Source organism: Heptranchias perlo, chromosome 5, assembly GCF_035084215.1.
Source record: "Heptranchias perlo isolate sHepPer1 chromosome 5, sHepPer1.hap1, whole genome shotgun sequence".
In the NCBI taxonomy this organism is placed as follows: domain Eukaryota; kingdom Metazoa; phylum Chordata; class Chondrichthyes; order Hexanchiformes; family Hexanchidae; genus Heptranchias; species Heptranchias perlo.
Window position 1 is genome coordinate 123,384,181 of NC_090329.1, and position 14,142 is coordinate 123,398,322.

General features: G+C 46.5%; 1 protein-coding gene across 4 annotated transcripts in view; it reads right to left on the reverse strand.

Moving 5' to 3' along the window:
* Window positions 1-455: 455 nt before the first annotated feature.
* Window positions 456-14,142, reverse strand: part of daam2 (dishevelled associated activator of morphogenesis 2) — a 309,727-nt gene continuing 296,040 nt past the window's right edge. For all 4 annotated transcript variants that reach the window (XM_067985157.1, XM_067985159.1, XM_067985156.1 and 1 more), the window contains one exon: window positions 456-2,648. In XM_067985157.1, coding sequence (XP_067841258.1) covers window positions 2,433-2,648 — 216 coding nt within the window. In that variant the 3' untranslated portion in view covers window positions 456-2,432. The remainder of the gene's footprint in view (window positions 2,649-14,142) is intronic.

The following is a 14,142-nucleotide window of genomic DNA, read 5'->3' on the forward strand; positions in this document are numbered from 1 at the left end:
CAGTTGGGACAATTAGTCCAGATTGTTTTAAAGCCTCATCAACAATAACTTTTTTTTCCTAAACATGTTTGTCCATGGTCTAATAAATAGAAAATGGAGTCACACTGAAATGCTTCCTCTTATCCCAAAGTATTACTTTCTCGAAGAAACGTACTATTTCTGCAGTCTCTTAGCATAGATACCAATGGACCCAGTGAAAAATTCCCTGTGTGAAAATTTATGGTGACTGAAGTGCCAGATATTCGGTACCTACAAATATACACGTCATGTCCTGCCTTGGATCATCTCAGACCCTCTTTCTACTTTCATAAAACCTTACAAAATGGGTGAAACAATGCTTCAGATCCATACTGCTCCTGCTGCATAACCGTCTGTTTCTTCAGTGTCCCAAACCTGAAATTCTTCCACCTCGCCTGTGCATCAAACTCATCAGAACCTTAAAAACAACGTATGTCTGTAATATAATGCTGCATTTATTAAGCAGGGCAATAACGTGCTGTAGACCTGCGTTAACATACTGTCAACAATATCTGCCACGTCTCCGCCTTTCCTTCAAAACGGAGGACTGGGGAAACGGGCCGCGGACTTGACAAAGTTCATCCGTGGAAGACACTAGAGAGAAACTTGCACCTTGTCAAGGGTGTGTCGCAGTTTTCCCCCCCAAAAAAAGAAGTAAACCTGCCATTTCAGTTATGTGCTTTTTTTTTTCTCTGTGAGATTTATACATGAGGGAGAGAAGCGTGAATTAGTCGCCCACTTCAGGCCCCAGTCTCCGTGCCTGTGCTGGGGCCTAATGAGCCTTTTTTTCCCCCAGTCTTTCTTGCCAGTACCTGACGTGGTTCTCAATGCTCCACGTACCTTTGACCTAGGGAATGCTTTCCCCGTATTGACCTGAAGAACATGACTGGAACACCTCAGTTTACTTAGACATTAACGGAGGGAGGCGAAGGGGAGGGGGGGGGAGAAGGAGTGGTGCTGGTGAGAAAAAGGCCTGAAAGAACTGAACATGCTCATTTTAGTCACATCGGGTGACGAGTCTACTTTTCAAAAGGATTAATTTTCTCCTTTCAAAGTAAAATTTTAACATTATATATATATATATATATAAGCTTAAAAAAAATTATTGCACAATATAGACCCAGTAACTTTGCTGTGGCTATCTAGTTTGTGGTAATATGTATATGTGCACAGGTGGCCCTCAGTGCAGAGACACTGACTGTATTTAATACTGTTTCCTTGCGTAATATGCTTTCTCGGATGTCCAAAGTGGTGGGATTCTCATGCGTGGCACAGCTTCCCTCCCTCCTCGCCCTCATCCACCCCGTGTTTAGTTTGACAACGCGATTCCCCCTCAGCCCTGCTCCCATTTGTTTTTCCAACAGTGCCAATGCGCAATTGGATCACCGCCATCTTTGTTATCTCGGCCGATCCAGGGGTAGGGTTGCCAACTCTGGTAGGACGCATTCCTGGAGGTTTTGTCACATGCCTTCCCATCTCCGACTGCCTCCCCACCACCCCCCCCCCCCAACTATCGGTCTATTGAAACGTCCATCCTTACGATGCACCGCCTTCCCAAGCCAATTGAGAAGCGAACAGACTCCTCGCCACCCGATTGGATGATTCTCAACTTCAGTCAAACAGCCCTTGACTCAGTCAAACACCTCCGATGTTTTATAACTAAGAAGCGAAAGTGTTCAAAGAAAATGGAAAAATAAAGCACACAATCCTTTTAATGTGCCGATGATTTTTCTCCCGGGTGTTGCTTGCAGTAATGCCCTGGAGAGCAATCTTCAATTCCTGGAGACTCCAGGGACAATCCTGGATGGTTGGCAACCCTAAATCCAGGAGGGTGTTAAGTCCCCCGAGCGGAGAGACAAAGGGTGGGGGGGGGGGGGTTTGGGATCCCACCACTTGCAGGACTGGAGTGAATCAATACTTTTATGCTTTGGCCAAGAGGGTGGGCAAAAAAAAAAAATAATAATAATAATAACAAGCATCATGGCTTCCTTATCAGTCCCAGGGGATGACTCCCTCCGATCCCACACTGCACCTGCTCTGCTCCTGCTCTGTTCCGTCGGTTGTTTCTGGAGTCGAGTGTCCTGCTTTTGAAAAGAAAAGTCCAACCAGCCAGAGATGCGAGAACGTCGTACAGGCACTTTGGAGAGAGTGAGCCGGATCCATCTCCCCTCTTTACAGTGGAGAGGAGAAGGGAGGATAGGGAGAGAGAGGGGGAGAGAGGGGGGAGGTTCTGTTCTTTGTTTTTTTTTGTTTGGTCGGTGGGTGAGGAAAAGGCCTTGCGTGTGCGTCTTTTTTTTTCTCTCCCCGCAGGCTCTTGTGGCTTAAGGGTTGAGTAAAGAGTTTCTGCACCCCCTCAAACGGAAGCCGAGCGCCCAGGGCGGTTGGTCCCAGCGGTGACGGGTCCCAGCCAGTCCTCAGTAATTGAGTTTGGTCACCGCCCGCTCCCGGCCGCTCTCCACCACCTGGTTGCCCGAACGTTTGCGGTTACGCTTCAGCTTTGACAGGTCCTTGTCGAAGACCTCGCCAGACCGCAGGGCCGACACCAGGTCGTCGAACTCCCCCACTTCTTCCGAGATGCTGCCGGCTCGGGCTTTCTTCAGCCTACGCTCCTTATCGCGCTGCTCCTTCAACTGAGTGGGTGTGGGGAGAGGGGAGTGGGGAGGGAGGGGGGAAACAAACACAGAATCGTAAAGTTACACAACAGGTGTTGAGTTTTATCAACAACAAAAGAGAGAGAGATTAATGAACTGGAGTGACCAGGATACAAAAATCTAATCATAGGGTTTATACATTGAACAATGGATACCTGGGAGTTATTACAGACTGGAATCTAATCGAGGGGTTCAGATGGTTTATATATAGAATCATAGAAGTTACAACATGGAAACAGGCCCTTCGGCCCAACATGTCCATGTCGCCCAGTTTATACCACTAAGCTAGTCCCAATTGTCTGCACTTGGCCCATATCCCTCTATACCCATCTTACCCATGTAACTGTCCAAATGCTTTTTAAAAGACAAAATTGTACCCGCCTCTACTACTGCCTCTGGCAGCTCGTTCCATACACTCACCACCCTTTGAGTGAAAAAATTGCCCCTCTGGACCCTTTTGTATCTCTCCCCTCTCACCTTAAATCTATGCCCCCTCGTTATAGACTCTCCTACCTTTGGGAAAAGATTTTGACTATCTACCTTATCTATGCCCCTCATTATTTTATAGACTTCTATAAGATCACCCCTAAACCTCCGACTCTCCAGGGAAAAAAGTCTCAGTCTATCCAACCTCTCCCTATAAGTCAAACCATCAAGTCCCGGTAGCATCCTAGTAAATCTTTTCTGCACTCTTTCTAGTTTAATATTATCCTTTCTATAATAGGGTGACCAGAACTGTACACAGTATTCCAAGTGTGGCCTTGTACAACTTCAACAAGACATCCCAACTCCTGTATTCAATGTTCTGACCAATGAAACCAAGCATGCTGAATGCCTTCTTCACCACCCTATCCACCTGTGACTCCACTTTCAAGGAGCTATGAACCTGTACTCCTAGATCTCTTTGTTCTATAACTCTCCCCAACGCCCTACCATTAACGGAGTAGGTCCTGGCCCGATTCGATCTACCAAAATGCATCACCTCACATTTATCTAAATTAAACTCCATCTGCCATTCATCGGCCCACTGGCCCAATTTATCAAGATCCCGTTGCAATCCTAGATAACCTTCTTCACTGTCCACAATGCCACCAATCTTGGTGTCATCTACAAACTTACTAACCATGCCTCCTAAATTCTCATCCAAATCCTTAATATAAATAACAAATAACAGCGGACCCAGCACCGATCCCTGAGGCACACCGCTGGTCACAGGCCTCCAGTTTGCAACACAACCCTCTACAACCACCCTCTGTCTTCTGTCGTCCATTCAATTTTGTATCCAATTGGCTACCTCACCTTGGATCCCATGAGATTTAACCTTATGTAACAACCTACCATGCGGTACCTTGTCAAAGGCTTTGCTAACGTCCATGTAGAACACGTCTACTGCACAGCCCTCATCTATCTTCTTGGTTACCCCTTCAAAAAACTCAATCAAATTCGTGAGACATGATTTTCCTCTCACAAAACCATGCTGACTGTTCCTAATCAGTCCCTGCCTCTCCAAATGCCTGTAGATCCTGTCTCTCAGAATACCCTCTAACAACTTACCCACTACAGATGTCAGGCTCACCGGTCTGTAGTTCCCAGGCTTTTCCCTGCCGCCCTTCTTAAACAAAGGCACAATATTTGCTACCCTCCAATCTTCAGGCACCTCACCTGTAGCGGTGGAAGATTCAAATATCTCTGCTAGGGGACCCACAATTTCCTCCCTAACCTCCCATAACGTCCTGGGATACATTTCATCAGGTCCCGGAGATTTATCTACCTTGATGCGCGTTAAGACTTCCAGCACCTCCCTCTCTGTAATATGTACACTCCTCAAGACATCACTATTTATTTCCCCAAGTTCCCTAACATCCATGCCTTTCTCAACCGTAAATACCGATGTGAAATATTCATTCAGGATCTCACCCATCTCTTGTGGTTCTGCACATAGATGACCTTGTTGATCCTTAAGAGGCCCTACTCTCTGCCTAGTTACTCTTTTGCCCTTTATGTATTTGTAGAAGCTCTTTAGATTCTCCTTTGCCTTATCTGCCAAAGCAATCTCATGTCCCCTTTTTGCCCTCCTGATAATGGATACCTGGGAGTGATTACAGACTGGAATCTAATCGAGGGGTTCAGATGGTTTATATATAGAATAATGGATACCTGGGAGTGATTACAGACAGGAATCTAATCGAGGGGTTCAGATGGTTTATATATAGAATAATGGATACCTGGGAGTGATTACAGACAGGAATCTAATCGAGGGGTTCAGATGGTTTATATATAGAATAATGATACCTGGGAGTGATTACAGACTGGAATCTAATCGAGGGGTTCAGATGGTTTATATATAGAATAATGGATACCTGGGAGTGATTACAGACAGGAATCTAATCGAGGGGTTCAGATGGTTTATATATAGAATAATGGATACCTGGGAGTGATTACAGACTGGAATCTAATCGAGGGGTTCAGATGGTTTATATATAGAATAATGGATACCTGGGAGTGATTACAGACTGGAATCCAATCGAGAGAAATCACAAAGATTTTCTATCCATAAAAAAGACAGAATTTTCTGGGGAGCATGCCTAAAATTTCCCAATACACGGACGAGGCTCCACGCCAAGTGAGCACATCCAGATAACTGTCCCAGTAAAGTCCAAGTATAAGAAATAATCTATTAATCTTCAATGGAGTCTTCCTCTCCCCCTGTCCTTGATGGCATATTGGGTAATGGCACAACCTGGTGTAGTACTGAACGAATCAGATCAGGAAGGTCACAAGTTTGATTCCCCACTCTTGACCATCACTCGATTGTGTGCGTGCGCATGCATGTGTGTGTTTACATACATGTGCTTGTGTGTGCTTGTGTGCATGTGTTTGTGTGCATGTATTTGTGTGCATGTGTGTGTGTGCGTTCGTGTGTGCCTGCATGCATGTGTTTGTGTATTTGTGTGCCTGCGTACACGTGCATGTGCATTTGTGTGTGTGTGTGTGTGTGTGTGTGTGTGTGCGCAGGAGTGGGCCACGCTGTGATGCTCTCCATTGCTGAATACCCTGACGACACTTGACACCTTGAACTGCCACTCAGCTGCAGGCACACATTCAACTGGACCCTCGGAAGAGTCGGCACCTCCGGAGCAGAAGGAGTGCAGACTAGGAAAAGAAAACTTGCAGCACGATCTGAGAAGCAGAGATTATAATTAATAAGATAAAATTGCCAAAAGCTTGACGTGGAACGGTTGCCTGACGTGACCTTTGTGGAAGCCGACGTTGTAATCAGTGCCGTGGGAGTAGCTCTGGTAAATGAATCATCAGTTAGTTACTCGCTGCTGGCTGAGGAGGTAAATTCCGTAAACTTCAGTCCACATTTAATTCTTTATAGATTCCCCCCCACTCCCCTCCGGTTTGCCTACACAGCAACAGGAAAGGGTGATTCTACAATCCGGCACTCCCAGCTCGGAAAATCAGGGATGGAAAATCACGGCCCACAATTTCCCTGGGTCGCCAGATTGTGGGATCACACCTACCAAAAGCTTTCATCGTGTTCGATTGTTCGGCACCCCATCCACCACCTTAAACATCCACTCCCTCCACCATCGCTGTACTGTGGCTGCAGTGCGTACTGTCTACAGGATGCAGTGCAGCAACTCGCTGAGGCTTCTTCCCAAACCCGCAACCTCCACCACCCAGAAGGACAAGGGCAGCAGGTGCGTGGGAACAACACCACCTCCAAGTCCCCCTCCAAGTCAACGATTTGGAAATATATCGCCGTTCCTTCATCGTCACTGGGTCAAAATCCTGGAACTCCCGACCTAACAGCACTGTGGGAGAACCTTCACCACACGGACTGCAGCGGTTCAAGAAGGCGGCTCACCACCACCTTCTCAAGGGCGACTAGGAGTGGGCAATAAATGCCAGCCTTGCCACCGACACCCACATCACAAGAATGAATTTTAAAAATCTCATTGAGACGTTCCCACATGCTAAGGGGGGGGGGGGAGTGAGTGACAGAAATGCAATGTTAATTTATTTGCTTTATCGATCCTGTTGCTAACACTGATCTTCCTATAACTTAGTTGGCTTTTTAAAACTTGGTGTCACCTAACCACTGCTTCTTAATATAGATCATTTTCTCTCCTCTTTAAAGCCTTAACCCTTCCCCCGGGGTTCCCAATAACAATTAAAAACAATCAAAATGCGACACTACAACCTACTGACATCGTTGACCATCTTCGGCCTATTCTTAGAATTATTTCTTTAAATCGGCCTTTTTGCTGTCACGGAAACAGAGGAGGGCCCGACCATATTGGGTGAAGCCTGTTGGGCCTTTTCTCCCATCCCATAATATTAAGACGGGTCCCAGACTCGTTTTCACTGCGCTGCTTTTCAAGAATGTTGTTCTTGTGGCTGCCCAGGGAGATGAGGGGGGAGGGGCAGGTTAAAGGTCAGCAGGATGAAAAAAAAAACGTCCCCTTAGAATTCCAGCATAAAACCCTCCGTGGTTTTTGAACTAAAATGGAATCTCTAAATATTTATGGAAGGTGAGGAGGGCGGGGGAAAAAAAACACTCAGGAATACCCAAATAAAACCAAAATCTGTTTCATTGGTGGCTTAGGGTTTCAACATTTTTTTTTTAAAATGAAGAACTTTAATACTAGGTTCCCAGCGGTTCCTGAACACAACAGCCAGCCCTGACAGAATGTCTGGTGTTAAAGGAGCATGTAGTTCCCATGCTTTTGTGGTCTGTGGAGTCCCTGGGAGCGAGTGGTTCACAGGAATCCTGGGGGAACGAGGTAGCGGCTGCACTACTGCATCCTTGCTGGGTTCCTGCAGCATTTCTGTATCCCGTCCAAAAATGAGTTGATTTATGAGCCAAGATGCGGTGGGGCGGGAGCAGGGTGGGGGGAGGGGGGGAAACAGGCTCCCCAAAACATCGGCCAACATCACAAAGACTTGGTCTGCCTCTGTCCGATTGTGATTCTTTCTTCCTTTTTCTTACACACTTTAGAGTCATAGAGTCATAGAGTCAGAGTCATACAGCACGGATAGAGGCCCTTCGGCCCATCGTGTCCGCGCCGGCCATCAGCCCTGTCTACTCTAATCCCATATTCCAGCATTTGGTCCGTAGCCTTGTATGCTATGGCATTTCAAGTGCTCATCCAAATGCTTCTTGAATGTTGTGAGGGTTCCTGCCTCCACAACCCTTTCAGGCAGTGAGTTCCAGACTCCAACCACCCTCTGGGTGAAAAAGTTCTTTCTCAAATCCCCTCTAAACCTCCCACCTTTTACCTTGAATCTATGTCCCCTTGTTATAGAACCCTCAACGAAGGGAAAAAGCTCCTTAGTATCCATCCTATCTGTGCCCCTCATAATTTTGTACACCTCAATCATGTCCCCCCTCAGCCTCCTCTGCTCCAAGGAAAACAAACCCAATCTTCCCAGTCTCTCTTCATAGCTGAAGCGCTCCAGCCCTGGTAACATCCTGGTGAATCTCCTCTGCACCCTCTCCAAAGCGATCACATCCTTCCTGTAGTGTGGCGACCAGAACTGCACACAGTACTCCAGCTGTGGCCTAACCAGTGTTTTATACAGCTCCATCATAACCTCCTTGCTCTTATATTCTATGCCTCGGCTAATAAAGGCAAGTATCCCATATGCCTTCTTTACCACCTTATCTACCTGTTCCGCCGCCTTCAGGGATCTGTGAACTTGCACACCAAGATCCCTCTGACCCTCTGTCTTGCCTAGGGTCCTCTTTGTTGAGAGCAGTATCCATTTTTAAAAGCTGTGGTGTTGAGGGGGAGGACGGACAGTGAGGTGATGTCACCAGGGTTGCCAACCCCTCCAGGACTGCCCTGGAGTCTCCAGGAATTATAGACTCATCCCCAGGAGAAAAATCACAGGGGCATTAAAAAAGTCTTTTCAAAAAAAAATGTCTTTGAACACATTTTTTTTAAACTAGTTGGACATGGGGACATGGGGCTGTTTGACTGACAGTCGAGAATCATCCGATCGGGTAACAAAGGGTCCGTTCACTATCCTACTGGTGTAGGAAGGCGGGCGCTGTGAGATGGGCGTGTTGGACGACCAATGGCGAGAACGTGGAGGTGGGGCGGTTAGAGACAGGAGGTTGTGTGATGAAACCTCCAGGAATATGTCCAACCAGAGTTGGCAACCCTGTGACACGGTGTTATGTCGGGTTCTGACTTGTGAAGGGCGGAGAGCGGGATGATATCACCCCATAGAGCTTCGGCCTTCGTTTTCCTCTCCCAGCTTGCTTCCCTCTTCCTCTGCGGAAGACACCGGCTCACGCTGGGCTAAAGTGCCAGGGGCTCGAGCAGCCCTCTGCCGCTCCTCAGTCGTCATGCTGGAACGAACGCCGGTGGGCTATTCTACCATGCGGGGCAGTTGGGGGGGGGTGGTGGGGAATCGTGACCGAGACTGATCCGGTCCTCCTCCGACTTCCACCACCAACTCCTACCTTCTAGCAGGAGTTGCTGAGCAGCGGTCAGGAGCGGCTACCATCCCCCCTGCTTCCTCCCTTGCCCAGGGGAGTGGAGGCCACCTGTATTGTCCCTACTGTCACCCTGGTTGAAGTCAGCTAATTTGGTGCAGACCAGGGATCAAAACTGGGACGTTCCAGTCTGGCTCTTATACATTGGGCCACTGAAATCACAGATAAGGAAAGTGATGTTAAGTGTGTATGAGACATTTGTTAGGCCACAGATTTTTTTAAAAAAACATTTGTTGCCTGGGTGTGGGCGATGCTGGCAAGGTCACATTTATTGTCCATGCATAGTTGCTGGGAGAAGATGGCGACCCTTCTAATTGTGCTTCTTAATAATTATTTTACAACTGAGTAGCTTTCTAGGCCTTCAAGGGTATGGTAGTGTAGTGGTTCTGTTACTCGACTAGTAATCCTGAGAACGTGAGTTCAAATCACACCATGGCAGTCGGAGAATTTGAATTCAGTTGAAAAAAAATCTGGTGTCAGTAAAAGAGATTGTGAAGCTACCGGATTGTCACAACTGGGCATCCTTAACCGGTCTTGGCCTACATGTAACTCCAGTTCCACACCAATGTGGTTGACTCTTAACTGCCCTCTGAAGTGGTCCAGCAAGCCACTCAGTCGTATCAAACCGCTATGCAGTGGTTCAAGGAGAAGGCCCACCACCACCTTCTCAGGACAACTAGGGGTGGGCAATAAATGCCTGCCTTGCCAGCGATGCCCACATCCTGAGAATGAGTTATTAAAAAACTTCAGAGGGTGTTAAGAATCAACCATGTCATGTGGGACATTAGTGAGCCAGTTGGGTTTTTACAACAATCTGGTTATTTCTTCTCCCCCACCCCCACTAATTTATTGAATGGAATTTCACAACCTACTATGGTGGGATTCAAAGTCCCAGAATCCTCTTGGGTTGCCAGCCCAGTACTATAATCACTACACTATGCATCCTACCATATTGGGCAGAGAGTCACATCCAGTTCTGGACATCCCATTATAGAAAGGATATTACAGCCATGTACTAGAAAGGCTGCAGTGACAATTCACTGGAAGGAAATCAGGAATTGAGAGGTTACAGTTAAGAAGAAAGGCACAAAAACAACTGAGGCGTTTGTCACTGGAATGGGCAACTTAATGAAAGCTTTCAAAATTCTGAACAGTATTGGGAGGGTAAATAGTGAAAGATTGTTTCTACTGGTTGGTGAATTGGTAACAAGAGGGCAGGATGAAGGGGGAGTCAGAAGGAATCTTTTTACACAACAACAACTTGCATTTATATAGCGCCTTTAACGTAGTAAAATGTCCCAAGGCGCTCCGCAAGAGCGCTATCAGACAAAATTTGACACTGAGCCACATAAGAAGATAGTAGGACAGGTGACCAAAAGCTTGGTCAAAGAAGTAGGTTTTAAGGAGGGTCTTAAAGGAGGAGAGAGAGGTAGAGAAATTTAGTCAGGGAATTCCAGAAATTAGGGCCTAGGCAGCTGAAGGCACGGCTGCCAATGGTGGAGCGATGAAAATCGGGGATGAGCAAAAGGCCAGAATTGGTGGAGCGCAGAGATCTTGGAGGGTTGTTTAGCTGGAGGAAGTTACAGAGCTAGAATCCTTTAACACTAGTGGTTATTGAGACAGCCTACAATGTCATTTAAAAGGGAACTGGAAGTGTTTTAAAGGGAGAAATACAAGAGGATATGGTGAAATAGGATTAGAGTAGATAACTCCAGTTGGCACTGGTAGCGGCACAGGTACTGTGGCTTCCTTCTGTTCCATTCGAGAGAGGGTGGCAGGTTTACCAACTGAGCTACCAGGGGAGGCATGTTATAGGGTTCTTAACAGGCCTGCACCAGTAAGCCAGGGACTGAACCTGAGACCTTTCTGGTTCTACCTTGCTCAGAGATGGCGACTTTACCTTTACCTAAGAGCGAGCTGCAGTTTGTCCCTTTCTAATTCTGAACTTATGTGGGCCAGTTGTGGACAATTCAAGCTTCATAAGAGCCAGCTGCTATTTGGAGGCTGAGAAAATGGTGCAAAATAGAAATTTAGATGCTTTGTGGCAGGAACCTCCAAAGTTTTGAATCACCTGTGGTGGGTGAATTAATGTTTGTGTGAAATATGAATAATTGGTTGGGAGGGAGCCAAGCCTGACACTGCACATTACTCAAGAGTCGGCCCCACAAGTGCTCACCTCTGAAATAAAATCCTTTTAAAATCACCTCTGTAATGGATATAGTGGCCTTTCCTTTTAATGACTATCCAAGTCATTCACTGCCGTTTGATGTCCCCTCGGCTGGGAGAGATCAGCACGGAAATAAATCAAATATCTCTTTCAAAAGCTTTGCCGCTCGGCTCCCTCCAATTGTGTGGTACAGACCAGGAAGGTTTGGCACAATCGCAAACTCTACAATAAGGGAGCTCAGGCAACTTAAACAGCTTAGGTTGAGCTATTTTACACAGGGGGATATATGTGGAAAAGACCGCCCAGGGAAGGCAGTGGAGGCGCATAGTGTGGGTAAATTCAAGGGGGAACTGGATAGATTTTTGGCACATGAAGAGATGGGGGCAAACTTTCCTCTTCAGCGCCCAGGCCTAAGAGCTTGGCGCTGACCGCTAATTGGGGAGTGAGCTGCCGCCGATTTTCCACCCATTTAAACTCGTCAGCGGCTTGTCCCCAAATTTGCAATCGCTGTTTCCGCTACAACCCCGCTCTTTCCTTCCCCCCCCCCCACCCCCAACCTCCGCCCCTGAGCTCTTATGCCTGGGCACCAAAGAGGAAGATAGAGGGGCCTGTGGTTCCTCAACCAATTTCACTAGAACAAGTGATTGGGTCAATTATTTCACCATTTGTGGGATCTTGCTGTGCGCAAATTGGCTGCCGCGTTTCCCTATATTACAACAGTGACTACACTACAAAAAAAAGTACTTCATTGGCTGCAAAGTGCTTTGGGACATCCTGAGGTCGTGAAAGGCACTATATAAATGCAAGTCCTTTTCTTCTTTTGTACCCCAAAATTGCACCAAGGCCTTATGTACGTTGTAGGGCCCCCCGATTTGTATGCCTTAATGAGGCGCCCGCCTTCCTGCAGATCCAATGGGAAACGGCAGCGCGGGCGTGTAATCGCGGGCAGGAACAGGGCGGTACGTTCAGCATCGCGATTTTCGGAGCACGGGATTTGTAGGAAGAATTTAGGGCTGAGGGAGGAAAGGAGTTCCTTTGTTTTGAGGTCGTGGAATAAAGCCAGTTTAGAGCCGGAGATGATGAGTCCTGAATTAAACACAGCCAGAGCTCGGAGGCAAGGTGACTGTGTAGGGTTGTGTATTAGAGCTTAGGTGGGAAGCTCAGAGGAGCAGAAAAGGTGGAAAGAGAGGTCGAAGGCTAGAGGTGAGAGAAGGATCTCTTACCAGACGGCAAGCTTTACTCGGGAGATCATTAGACTTTATTTTTTGCATGGCATAAATTACCTCGCAGTGCAATAAAAAAAAAACACACACACAATTCCTGCTTCTGTTCCTTTGGACAGCTGCCCAGCAAATTTAAATAAGTTAATTAAATAAATTCCCCACATCACCAACTGCTTTCTGTCAGGGACACATGGTAAAAATTTCCCCGGCAAGATAGGAAAAAGGGATTTTCTCATAATCAGACTCTCATGGAATAAAAACATTTAGGGAATGCTGAAGGAGGAAAGGATTTGTCAGTGAGTTGTCAAGTTTGGTTGGAATTATAGTTAAGCATCATTAGTTTGAACCCCATTTATATATAGAATTACTGACTGCTGGGATATTAAAGCTGAGAGTTACTCCAAGGAATCAGTTAATGGATCACAGGAGTGAGAATATTCCAATTATTGGTTTGGAGCACCAAGGGTTTTCAACTATGCATCCCTTCCCCTCTCCAAAATTATTTCTTCCAATATTGACGGGAACGGGATTTTTATTTCCAATTTTCCCCTGTACAAAAGCTGCATTGTCTTGTTTGGAACAGTCTAATATCATGAGGGGGGGTGGGTGGAATATCGGACTACTGCCTTTAGTTGGGTTGGTTCATCAGGTAGGAGATGGGTTTTGATTTCAAAATGGTGAGGATGCAGGGGGGGGGGGATGAAGAGCATGTGGAGCAGCATGTTTGAAGCTGAAGAGATACAGGGACAGGAAGAGTCAAGTGGAGCAATGACCGTCATAAGAAAGAAAGACTTGCATTTACATAGCGCCTTTCACGACCTCAGGGCAGCCCAAAGCGCTTCACAGCCAATGAAGTACTTTTGAAGTGTAGTCACTATTGCAATGTAGGATACTCGGCAATAAATTTGCACACAGCTAGATCCCATATACAGCAATGAGTTAATAACCAGATAGTCAGATTTTTAATGATGTTGATAAATATTGGCCAGGACATGCATAGTATCATATAGAATCATAGTAGGTACAGCACAGGAGAATGCCATTTGGCCCATTGTGTCTGTGCTGGCTCTTTGAAAGTTCTATTAGTTCCATTCGCCTGCTCTTTCCCCATAGCCCTGTACATTTTTTCCCTTCAAATATTTATCCAACTCTCTTTTGAAAGTTACTATTGAATCTGCTTCCACCACCCTTTCAGGCAGTGCAATCCATGTCTCCCCATGTCGCTGGCTCTTTTGCCGATCACATTAAATCTGTGTCCTCTGGTTACTGACTTTTCTGCCACTAGAAACAGTTTCTCATTATTTACAAAACCGTTCATGATTTTGAACACCTCTATCAAATCTCCTCTTCACCTTCTCCGCTCCAAGGAGAACAATCCCAGCTTCTCAGTCTCTGCACATAACTGAAGTCCCTCATCCCTGGCATCATTCTAGTAAATCTCTTCTGCACCCTCTATAAGGCCTTGTCATCCTGCCTAAAGTTTGGTGCCCAGAATTGAACACAATAGTCCAGCTGAGGCCTAACCATTGTTTTATAAAGGTTTAGTATAACTTCCTTGCTTTTATACTC